This window comes from Chiroxiphia lanceolata, chromosome 9 (genome assembly GCF_009829145.1).
Source record: "Chiroxiphia lanceolata isolate bChiLan1 chromosome 9, bChiLan1.pri, whole genome shotgun sequence".
Taxonomy (NCBI): domain Eukaryota; kingdom Metazoa; phylum Chordata; class Aves; order Passeriformes; family Pipridae; genus Chiroxiphia; species Chiroxiphia lanceolata.
In genome coordinates this window covers 26,566,134-26,577,807 of record NC_045645.1, presented here as the reverse complement: position 1 = coordinate 26,577,807, position 11,674 = coordinate 26,566,134, and the positions used below count along the sequence as shown (strand labels likewise).

General features: G+C 54.7%; 1 protein-coding gene across 4 annotated transcripts in view; it reads right to left on the bottom strand.

Annotated features, from left to right (window-relative positions):
- Positions 1 to 518: 518 nt before the first annotated feature.
- Positions 519 to 11,674, bottom strand: part of GLUL (glutamate-ammonia ligase) — a 17,829-nt gene continuing 6,673 nt past the window's right edge. Inside the window, exons 4-10 of one of the 4 annotated variants that reach the window (XM_032696197.1) lie at positions 11,116 to 11,334; positions 5,918 to 6,108; positions 4,552 to 4,713; positions 4,137 to 4,283; positions 3,617 to 3,744; positions 3,239 to 3,438; positions 519 to 2,240 (exon numbers count right to left, since the gene is read on the bottom strand). In XM_032696197.1, the coding sequence (XP_032552088.1) occupies positions 1,922 to 2,240; positions 3,239 to 3,438; positions 3,617 to 3,744; positions 4,137 to 4,283; positions 4,552 to 4,713; positions 5,918 to 6,108; positions 11,116 to 11,249 (1,281 nt within the window). In that variant the 5' untranslated portion in view covers positions 11,250 to 11,334 and the 3' untranslated portion in view covers positions 519 to 1,921. Of the gene's footprint in view, positions 2,241 to 3,238; positions 3,439 to 3,616; positions 3,745 to 4,136; positions 4,284 to 4,551; positions 4,714 to 5,917; positions 6,109 to 7,239; positions 7,311 to 8,677; positions 8,791 to 11,115; positions 11,335 to 11,674 lie in introns of those variants that run through there. The other 3 variants (XM_032696199.1, XM_032696198.1, XM_032696200.1) reach the window with 3 other exon arrangements.

The window sequence follows — 11,674 nt, the reverse complement described above, 5'->3', positions numbered from 1 at the left end:
TGGGGAATAGCATCACAAGCTAAATAAAAGACCACAGAAGCAAAGTGACACGTTTCTATTACCTTGGTTACTTTTCTGAATGACTGGTTTTATGCCAAAGGTGGATGAACAGCATTTTCTCAATAGGGAGAGTGGGACAGGATCTTCTTCCACAAAGCCCCCTTTAAAAATGAAGTTTGCTGGAACTTTTTCTGTAGGATTTCTACACCCTGTAGAACTTGTACAGGAGGAGGCTGGGGAGATGCACAAACACCTGTAGTGACCCCATAACTCTCTCTATGGACACTCAGAAAACCAGGTCTTTTCCCTTCCCAAAGGAACCCCACTCAAGTCACATCTGGACCATCACTCGCTGGAGAACCAATCACCACTGACAAACCCCCATTTTCTTGAGAGCACAGATGTCTCCCCAAAAAACACCCCAACAACGAAAAGCCCCATCTATACACTATGAGAGTCAAACTCCCTTCAAATGGCAAAGGCAACACACATACAAAAAGAAGCTGCAGAAGTCAGAGTTAAGGTTTTGTTCTTTTTTTCTTTTTTTTTATTATTAAAAAAACAGAACTATTCAGAAGAAGTCCAAATGCAACGGAATATAACTGGCACCATCTAATATACCCAAGTGTAAAATCCTGGAACGTTTAAACCCCCCCAGAATGAGCTGAGGGTGCCAGGGCTGACTGGGAGGGACAAGTGGCCTCTCCTTTCTCCCAGCCCCCATCACGGCTGGATGGCAGGCAGCCCAAGAGCCAGGACACAACAGTGGCATCAACGGTCTCTGTAAAACCAGTCAGTTTGAGAAACTAAGAACATTATGAAAAAAAAAAATATCTAAAACTTCTTTTTTTTTTTTTTTTCTCCTTTATCAAAAGCCCTGCTTTAGTGACATGCTAGCCCTGCTGGAAAGGTAACACACCCACAGCTCTGTCCGGAAGGTGGGGAAGTTGACCGGTCAACTCCTAGTTCAGGACACCTTCCTCCTGTTGAGCCACACACTTGTTAGTGCATCGTGGCCACTCGAGTTACAGTGATGCTTCTGCAGGCAACCGGCTCCGGTAGCCGCCTCCTGCAAACTCCACTCCACACTGGAACAAATCTCATCCAAGTCTCCTCCACCAAGCCCTCCAAGCTCACCCTCAGTCCCACCTGGAGGCTCTCCGACAGCATCCGGCAAGAGCTCTGCCTGCTCCAGCTGGATGAGGCATTGGAACGTCATCTCTTTTAAGAAAAAAACACTTTTGTATATAATTTTTTTTTGCTGTTTTTATATTTAAATAGAAAAGTACTACTTCACTCTGTGTTATGAGCCAGAGATCAGTTGACTTCCAGTGACAGAACCAGGAGTTCTCCTCAACGCTCCTAAGCTGAGCTCAATGCCAGAAGATTCCCAGAAACCTCAAAGTGGCCAGAGGATGATGATCTCCTCATCATCTCTCCATACAGGCAGGAGCACATGGGGCTCCATCACAGCTCCCATCTTCCCTTCTCTGCAGAAGGGCACCAACCTTAGAGAACCATTAGTCTGCAGAGAGCCAGCAGCGAGGCTGACACCCCACATCTGACTCTCAGGGAAGTCAGCTGTAGTTTTAAGCTCTCCACTCTTCCTACTGGCTTTCTGCATGTGCAGTCTGTCCCTGGAAGCCACTGGATCCCATCAGATGTACACATGAATTAGACAAAAAAATAAAACAGTGGTTAAAAGTTCTCTAACATCCTCTCCTCCTCCTCTCATCTTCTGAGGAGTCAACGACAAACAGACATCGATAAAACTAAATTTGCCCTCCTCCCCCACCTCAAGACAACAAGAGTTACTGAAACACAGAACATGTTATCTTGTACCCTTGGGATTACATCTAGAAGGGAATTTTAGGGGTGCGGAAAGAGCGGGGGGAAGGCGGTGTCTGTGGGCGCAGTCTGCTTAGTTCTTGTACTCAAAAGGCTCGTCCCCGGTTTCGTTGAGGAGACACGTGCGGATGAGGGCCTCTGTCACAGCGTAGGGATCGCAGTTGGCCGAGGGCCGGCGGTCCTCGAAGTAGCCCATCTTGTCGTGGCCCACCTTCCTGGGGATGCGGATGCTGGCGCCGCGGTTGGCCACGCCAGCGGAGAACTCGTTGATGTTGGATGTCTCGTGGAAACCCGTCAGGCGCCTGGCATTGTCCAGCCCCCCCTTGGGGTCATAGGCACGGATGTGGTACTGGTGGCGTTTGCTCAGCTTCTCAATGGCCTCTTCAATGTGCCTGTGGAAGGACGGAGGGAGAGGGGAACGTGCAGTGAGTGTCTGAGGGACAGGACGAGCTGAGCCACTCTGCGCTGTTGTGTCGAAGCGACACGAGATTCACTGCTGTCCCCAAGCCACTTCATGATGATGCCTTATGCCCCACAACCCCCTTTGCTGATCATCCCAACACGGGGCTTCTCTCCGCTCCTACTGCTGACCCAGGCTGCTTCTTGGAAAAGGATCCTCGTGGCCAAATCCCACAGGATCCCTTGGGAGTGCTGTCTGTGAGACACCACCAGTTCAACCCACAGCCAAACCTCCCGGACACACTGCCACTGGGGAACCTGCTGTCAGAGGGGGGATTGCTCAATACTGAAGTTTCTACTTGTGAAGCTCACAGAGGCACGAGTTGGCTCATTATCTCTGGGCATCACCAAAATTAAGGCAAGAAAACAGGGCTGCCAGGAGGAATCCCTCCACAGAACTCCACTGCAACCCAGTGCCATAGGGCCCCTGACTGCACTCAGCACACCAGTCCCATACAAGAACTCAGGGTTTACATTTCCAAGATCTTCATCTTTAAGAAAACATGGCATCTGTTTCCACAGCCTTGCCTAGACAGAAGCAAATGGTCTTTCTCTTACAGTTATAAAAAAAAAATAATTATTAAAAGATAATAATTAAAAAAAGGCTGAGTTTCTTTGTTTCCAGCATTGCCAGATGAAGAGCTCTTAGGAACAGTTGCATCCTGGCCACTTGTGCTTGTCAGCACTGACGGAGCTGTACTGCTGGCTGAACTGCCCACCCAGCATCAAGATGAGACTGCAGCATTATACAAAATATGTATTAAAAAAAACCCCAAAACACAAAAACCAACCAACCAAAAAACAAAAATCTGGAAGAAAGGCTTAAGCGTTAACATCCAACACCAGAGCAACATCTCCTGTGTCGGCAAAAATTTTTCAAAATCTTGCTGCCCAGTACACAGATGCCACTGGCCCATCTCAGAACACTTACTTGAGACCTCCTTCTTCCCTCATGCTCTTGGTGCTGAAGTTGGTGTGACAGCCAGCACCGTTCCAGTTCCCAGGGATGGGTTTGGGATCGAAGGACACGATGACACCGAAGTCTTCACACACCCGGTGCAGGATGAAGCGTGCGATCCAGAGGTGATCCCCCATCTCAATCCCTTCGCACGGTCCCACCTGGAACTCCCACTGCAAGGAGGAGGAGTCACAGGCTCAGTGGTGCGGGAGACTATCTCGCCATAAGGCACCTCCCACTCCCTGATCCTTGACACAACTACACAACTCAGTGCAGGCAGCCACAGTTTCCCGCTGCCTGGGATTTTTCCGTACTACTATCTCGTTCCGTGAGGCATCTGAAATGATTTACCTGGGCTGGCATCACTTCTGCGTTGGTTCCTCCAATTTTCACGCCAGCATAAAGGCACGCTCGGTAGTGGGCCTCCACAATGTCTCTGCCGTAGGCTTTGTCTGCCCCTACGCCGCAGTAGTACGGACCTGCAACAGCACAGGTGAACATCAGCTTCCACAAGGAAATCGCTTAAACTCAGTGAAGAACTCTCCAAAGGCTTGGGGTGTGTGGGAAAGCCCCAAAATATGTTTATTCATGGAAGCACTGGCAGAGTAGAACACTGACAGAGAGCAAGTCCCCCAGGGGTTTAAGTCCCCTGCAGACTAACAAAGCAAGCAGCAAATCTGGATGTGGCCAATCCCCACCTCAGCCTTTCTGTAATGATCTTAACCTCATGGTTAATTTTTGCCAACATGCCACCTGCTATTGTCCACCACTGGTTCTAGAAACACCTCCAATCTTTCAGCTGAAGCTGTGTCACAGGGATTACAGTTCAAACGCTCCCGATCTGGTCCAGCGCAGACTCCCGAAAGGTTACCTTGGGGTCCAGGGAAGCCGTTGGAAGGCCAGCCAAATGGATGTCCGTCTGTCCCAAGGAGAGTGTACTCTTGCTCCATGCCAAACCAGGGGTGCTGGTTGGACACCATGTCCATAATCTTCCTGCAGGTGTGTCGGAGATTTGAGTCTAGAACGAAAAAGCGACACAAGGCTTAGTAGCACTTCCACCTCCATTCCCCATTCCCACTTCATCTACAGTTTGAGTCCCAGCAGAAGTAGTGAAGAATCCCAGCCCTTTCTCCACTACCAGCACTTTGTTTGCCCTTTACTGTCGGGGCACAGATTATTTTTGTGTCATGGGTGATGATAAGGGCACGGACAGCACTTGGACAGGCCTTCCTTTCCCCTCCCCAGAAATACCACCTCCACCAGGAGAAGGGAGAACGTCCATTCACCTGCACACTGGCGGTTGTATTTGAAGACCTCACAGAGAACTAGTTTATTGGGATCCTTGCGAAACGGGTCCCGAAACATGGCAGCAGGTCGCAGGTACATGTCGCTGTTGGAGCCTTCAGACTGGTAGGTACTGGAGCCATCGAAATTCCACTCAGGCAGATCTGGAGTGGAGAGAGGAACAAGCCACACTGACCCAGGGTCCCTGGACACCAGAGGATGAGCTCCCTGACGCCTTCCAGTAAGACAGAGGTGAAGATGCTTATAGAGAACAGGCCTACAATGGGTTTAATCCCAGCTCAGCTGATTCTGTTCCAAATGGAGGAAGCAAAAAAAAAAACAAACAAAAAACAAAATAAGCAAAAACAGAAGAGTACAACTCCTCAGCCACCCTGGGAAATAACAAGTTGCTGGGCTGCTGGCCAAGCCTGAGTGAACTGAGCAGCACTGAGGACATTTCCCATGTCACAACAACCAAAGGGATGAGCAGAGCACCCAGTCTCCTCAGCTGGGCAAGCTGGGGGATGGCAGAGCACGAGACATCTTCAAGCTATGGGAATGAGGGGAGCCATGGAATACCCTTATCCATGTTACATGGCCTGAAGAAGGTGGGAAAACAAATCACATATGGGTGGAATCTCATGGGGGGAGTATGGCCAGTGTGGCCCCTCGCCTACCCCTCTGGGCTGTGCACTGCCCTCCAGGTCAAAGCACAGCGGGAGAAGCAGTGAACTCCACCCGGGCAATGTTATCTCCTCTGGATCCCAGGGGAAAAGCAGGAGGATGGGAAACACAATGATTTCAAAGGAGTTGTGCCAACCACTCCCTTACAGGGAAAAGGGTAAAAGGAGAGGGGAAAAAAAATAGAAAAAGAAAAAAGATAATTCTGCTCAGTCACACACAGTATTTTCATTTCATAACTGTCTCCAGCCAGCACCATGGCAACCTGGGGAAAATCCTAATGCTATTATTGTGTAAGCTGGGACTGTTTGTTCTGAGGGACACAAGCTCTTAATTACACCGGATAGCTCCATTCTTTCCCCTCCACTTTCTTCTGCCAAACTACTTCCGGCCAAAACGAGTACTCGGGAGTCAATGGGCCACCGAGCCCCTGCCAACAGCCCCCAGCCCTTGCCAACAGCCCCATCCACAGCACCAAGGACAGGCTCCCAGCCCCTAGGCATCCAACTGAAACTCTGCATCTGGAGAGCTGGGAACGTTCCCCTGGGGTATCTGGGCAAAGAGGTAACCAGAAGGGGGTGAGGAGGAATGTCTTCCCTAAAAACTATCCGTCTGCCACAGAGAGAGAGAAATGGCATCCTTTCTCCACCTGGCGAGGGGCTGGGAGTCCTGCACCTGCCCTCTCACCTTCAAGGCTCTTGGGCTCGTGGTCCAGTGTGCGGGTTTTGCAGCGGAGGTGCTCCCCTGTCCCGTCAATCCAGATGTACATGGCTTGGACCTTCTCCCCCTGCGGCAGCTTCATGTACATGTGCTTGATGGCTTTGCTCAGGTGGGAGCTCGCCGAGGTGGCCATGGCTGCAGTCCTGACGAGGGGGTTCCTGCAGGGAGGAATCAAAACCAACCCTAACTGTGAGCCCTTCCTGCGCTCCCACATTTTTCACCCCCCTCAACCGGGGAGGAGCACGAGACAGCTCGGCCACAGGGCTGGCTGCCATGGCCAGCGGTTGCATGTCATTCCTCAGGGAGAACACACAGCAGCTCAGGTAGATGCCGGCAGCCAGGAAAGCCCTGCTCCAGGAGCAGTGATCCCTTCAAAGAGTCCCATTAATACCCAAACTCCTGCCAATAAACTAGGTCTCATCCACTGTGCAACAGACTTCCAAAGTGCTCCTCAGCCCTGAGTGAACTTTTCACCTCCACACTCATCACTGCTCCTGAGCAAGGCTAATACAAGGAGAGCTTAGCTGAGGCTTTCTTACTAAACCTGCTTCATCGAGGAGGGCTGGGACACCCCAGCTGCCTTCTCAGCCTAGCTGAGGTTATCCAAACCTGGTCCCAGGGCAGGAGGAGAAGCAACAGGCAGCACAAACAAGCTCTGAGTACCCCAGGCAGTGACTGGAAGGCCTGAGGGGCTCTGGTCTCAGTTGGTGGGAGCTTCAGCATCCCCACAGCTCGGCACATCCTGGAGCCTGCAAGCCAGCCCACTCCTGTCAGACCCACAGCAGTCGGGCTCCACGCGTGTTTTCAGGAGCTTGGAAATGCTGAGTTTGGAAATGTGGAGTGACTTGGGAAGTCGCTCCAACATCCTGTTCCCCTGAAGGGGGGCTCGGACTGAGCCCTCCCCAGCCGACCCACTCCCCGCGGGAGCTCCCACTGCCCCATTCCCTTGCCAGAAGCATCACCCACGCGCGCATCTCCTGGCAGGGAGGGATGTCCCCACGTTTCTTCAGCGATCAGCTGAAGAGCCTCGTGGAGGGGGGGGGGGGGGGACCCAACCCAACCAAACCAAAAAACTGCGAAGCGAATGTTTTCAACAGAAAACTCGAGCTGCCACTTCCTCCCCCCCACATCTCACCCCCCTCCTTCCCCCAGAGGAGGCATTTTCCCCTGGAACGTCTGGCCGCTGGGGAGCCCCGGGGCTGCCCCCCCCTGCCCTCGTGTCCCCGGGGGGCTGCGGCGGGTGGCGGCCAGCGGGACCCCCTCCCTCGCTCCCTCCCCCGGGCCGGTACCTGGGCTCGGCGGCGGTGCGGGCCGGCGCGGGGCTCCCACGCTCGGCTCCCGGGGCCGCGCCCGCCGCCCCTTTATGGCGGAGCAGCGCCGGCCCCGCCGCACGGATTGGGCAGCAGGGCGGGACGGGGGGGACACAGGCGGGGGGACCGGGACACCACCCCGCCTCCCTCCTCCTCCTCCTCCGGCGGCACCGCGGCCCGGCCTCCCCCGGGGAACAGGGGGGAGCACCCCCGCGTCGCCCCGCACCCCGTGGAGGCGGTGGGTGGGTGGGTGGGTGCGCAAAGCGAAGGGAAGGGGGGGCAGAATGCAGGGGGAGGGGGGCGTGGAGGTGGTTTAAGTCCTTTTAGCCGTCCGGAAAAACAACCCCTGGTCCCTGGGCAGGCGGGAGCGGAGCCAGGGCTTTCCGCAGGGTTTACATTAGCGGCTGCCTTGGCATAACTGGCAGGGATGGAAACCGGCCGCCCTGGGTAAACGGGGGGAGAGAAGGAGGGACCGGAGCCCCACCGAGCCCTGGGCACAGGCTCTGGCTCGGTGACCAGGTTTGGGAGAGGGAAAACAGCCTCAATGTCCCGCGTTTCCTCCTGGAGCAGGTAACAAGATTCCAGCACCTGGATTTGCAGACCCTCACTCCAAAGCACAAGGACCGGTCACTGTCACTCGAGGGAGGAGAAATCCCCCAGGCCCACCACAGGAGCACCCACTTAACACCCAGCAAACTGCAGGCACTGCCCAGTATTTTTCCACCCCGACAGCTCGCTTGTTGTCCCATCTCCTGTCCAGCCCTCTGCACCTCCCTGCCCGGATCCAAGGGGCAGGAGAGCAACGCCAGCACGAGCAGACGGAGCTGCCACCCGTGTGCACCCGCTGCACGCACACGCAGGTCCCAGGCTGAGCACACGCCACCCACACGCCTGCCCCGGGGCGACAGGCTCCTGGGCTGCCCCATGCCAGCCTCGGGGACATGGCACCAAATTGCTATTCCTCGAGAAGCTGGAGCCTCCTGACCATCAACAGCCGCCCTACCGCAGACACAGGCACAGTACATCCACAATCCAGAAGGAAAATGGCCAGGGAGAGCCGGATCCTCAGGGGGGAGGAGGTAGAAGTGCTGGATAAAATGGAGCCTTGATTTATTGCCCATCTCGAGAGCCAGATCCCCACCCTGCCTCCGGGGACAACCCGGCTCATTCCTCACCACCACCTCGCAGCAGCCACCAGTGTGTGGTAATCCCCCGAGGCTGTCCAGAACAAAGTTGGAAATTAAGGTGCTTTTCTCCTCCTGGAATTGCTTGGGCAAGACAGAGCCACCAACCATTGCAACAGCCACTGCCTCCCACTCAGCACCCCAGAAACTGCCTCCTCTCAACACCTCAGTTCGTGCACCCTGTGCATAGAGAAATTTTTTTAATACATAAGCAAACGCAGTGTTCTACCCACCGAAATGAGCTCAGGATCTGACGTTCTGCCCAAGTTCAGCTGTGGTCACCCAAATGTAACAGCTCAGCTGAAGCAAAAGGAAGTAGATAGGAGCTGCTGCCGAGGCCCAAAATAGCTCCCATAATGGGGAGCTGACAAGCCACGGGAAACGTAAAGCAGTGTCCAGCCCTCTTCCCTAGGTTTGCAGAGTGTTTCTTTAATCGGGACACAGAGAGCTCTGATAGCTTCCAAATTCTTGGAAATATGTTTGCTACCTGCTAATTTCCCTGTAACTTTGTCCACCTGAGCTGGCTGCAAACAAGCCCGAGTGTCTACAGGTGGAAGTTCCTTCAGAGTGGGGTCACCCCTGCCGCCCCAACCTCGGGGCTGGGCAGCTCCAAACAACCCCGAAGGGAAGCGGGGAGCAAAGGCAGCTTGCAAAGTAAACATCTCCTCTCCATCCCATAAATCCATGCCGAGCAGCAAACCCCGGCCCGGGAGAGGCCCCAGGGTGGGCAAGGGTGTGGTGGCTGGGGTGGGAGGATGCAGCCCCCGGCCCCGGCGGGCTTTGGGTGGCTGGCTCATGCCCAAGCCCCTGCGCTCGCCCTGCACAACATGTTTACGAGCCAGCGGAGAAGCGGCAGCCGCGGGCTCAGCGCCCTCTCCCGGGAAGCCGACGGGGCGGGGGAGGGAGGGGGGAGCGTTCCCGGGCCGCCTCGCAGGGCTCACCCAGCTTGTTTACCGCCAGCCTTCCTTCCCCTCCTCCCCTTCCAGCCTGTGTGGTTTTTTTTGGGAAAGCCGGCTCAGGCTGTGCCTTCGCCCAGCTGCGTGCTCCAGTGACCCTCATTGCCGCTGACAAAAACCTCCTCGGGGAGCTGGGGAAGGCACGATGCCAACAGGTGACACGTCCCACGAGTGGATTTAAATCCGCCTTCAAAGGGCCCCGCTCCACAGGCATAGCCAGAGACAATGTCCTGCTCCAGGGGCGAGTCCCAACTGGCACATGTTTTTCTTTCTTCCTCCTATTAATTCACGGGAACACCTTTATTCTCCTGCCCCAGCACTTCCCGCCGGCGTGGTTTATATCCTGAGAGAAGTGCCAAGGTTGGAAAGCGGCTGGCTGGCTGCTGGGAGGGCCAGGCAGGCTGGACTTTGCAGCCTCCTGCCTCCAAGGCAGCTATGCAAACCCTCAGGACCAGGACCCTGCGCTCTGTGGGATAAGTTTGGGGACCAGGATGAGTTTCTCCCAGGTAGCATGAGACATGCCTGCTGTTTTCCAACTCCAGCCAGCAGCCAAGCAGTAAAGGATCATGTCTTCCCTATCCACTGTGCATTGGTGGGGCTGCTGTGACCCATCCCTTGTCCACATGTCCCACTCTATCCCTGTCCTCATGTCCTTCCCAGCTGCCCTGAACAATTTGCTCTTAGCAAACAGGCCTGGTTGCAGGGACCTCCTGAAAGGGCAGCCTCATAAATTTGGGAATGCCTTAAAATGCAGAAATGTCACACCATAGGAAGGAAAAACAGAGGGGGGTGATAACTGGAGGGTTAAAAAGGTAGGACATGAAACATCCCTGTGGCTCTGACCCTGGGGCAGGTGGTTGATGGCTTTGTTCCTGGAGTGCTGGGACTCTTTCCCAGCAGCTTGGGGCCATCTCTGTGGGTGGCCCCTCCCCACAGATCCTGGGATCTCAACCCCAACAGGTTGTAGACCCAGACTCCTAAGCCCAGGTACCCATTTGTCTTTCACCAGCACTAAAAAAAAATTTCTTAAATAGAAAGGAATGCCTTTTTTTTTTCTCTTTAAATGGAGATGTCACACAGGGACAGGAATTGTGATGTGACAGACCATTTTGTTGTGATGGTTGGATCCCAGCAGGAAGCCTGATGCACCCAAAATGCCCCAGCTTCCTGCAATGGCACAGTTGTGAGGGATGAGCAGAATAATTTGGATTGGAAGGGACCTAAAGGTAATCTAGTCCACCCCCCTGCAATGAGCAGAGACATCTTCAGTATCACTCCTCTCCCCATGCCCAACTGCTGAGACATTCCCAAATTCAGCTATACCACTTCCAGACCCATCCAGGGAGGTGTTTTGGGCTGTGAGGCCTTGCATAAAGAACTGAAATGCATCCACGTGAGACCAGACATTGGCTGGGTGGCCTGATGCTGCATCACCTCCATCTCTGCCCACCACCAGGCACAGCTGCCTCTGCTTGGACCCACGACAATGTGCCCACCACCATCACTGGGCCCTGGGCTCTGGAGGGGCTCACAGCTGGGGGAGTTGGAGATGCAGCCCCTTCTACCCACGACTAGCAACACAAGGGCTGGAAAAATAAACCTGACACCTCGGCAAGCTCCTAATTCAGAAGTTGCCCAGCTCAGAGTGGCCCAGCAGTCACTGACTGAGGACAGGGAGCTCACCAGGGGGGAACGAGTGCACTGGGGGGACTGACCTTGTGCAAGCAGCAGTGGCCGACCGGTCTCCCCCGGAGCGCTGCAGGAGGCTGACGAAACCCCCCAAGGCAGGGGGGCTGTAGCTGCTGGCCCTGCGTGTGAGCAAACATTGCACACTCCGCAGCAGGCCCATGCTCCCTTTGAAGATGCTGCCAGGGTCAAGGGTAGCCACGGGCTGGTGACCAGAGGGATTTCAGCGGCAGAGGAGATCACCTGGGCTGCACAGAAGGGCAGTTTGGGAAAGCAGATTAATAAAACTTGCAGAGGCACATGCCAAGGCAAAAAAAAAAAAAAAGCTCCCTCCCCCATGCAGCTCGCCTGCACCATGTGCCCGTGACGCTCATAGGTTCCTGGGGACAGAGCACCTGGGAAAGCCTTGCTTAAACCCCCCTGGATGCTCAGACCTCCCTCTGCACCCCCTTCTCAGCCACCTGGGTGCCAGTCCCCGTGCCCACTGCCCACCTTGCCACGCCTCACAGGAAACCAGGGCATTGCTTCATTCCCCAGCACCTCCCTTCCTCAAGGAGGGGGGCACTGCTGCCGCCCGCTCCGGGACAA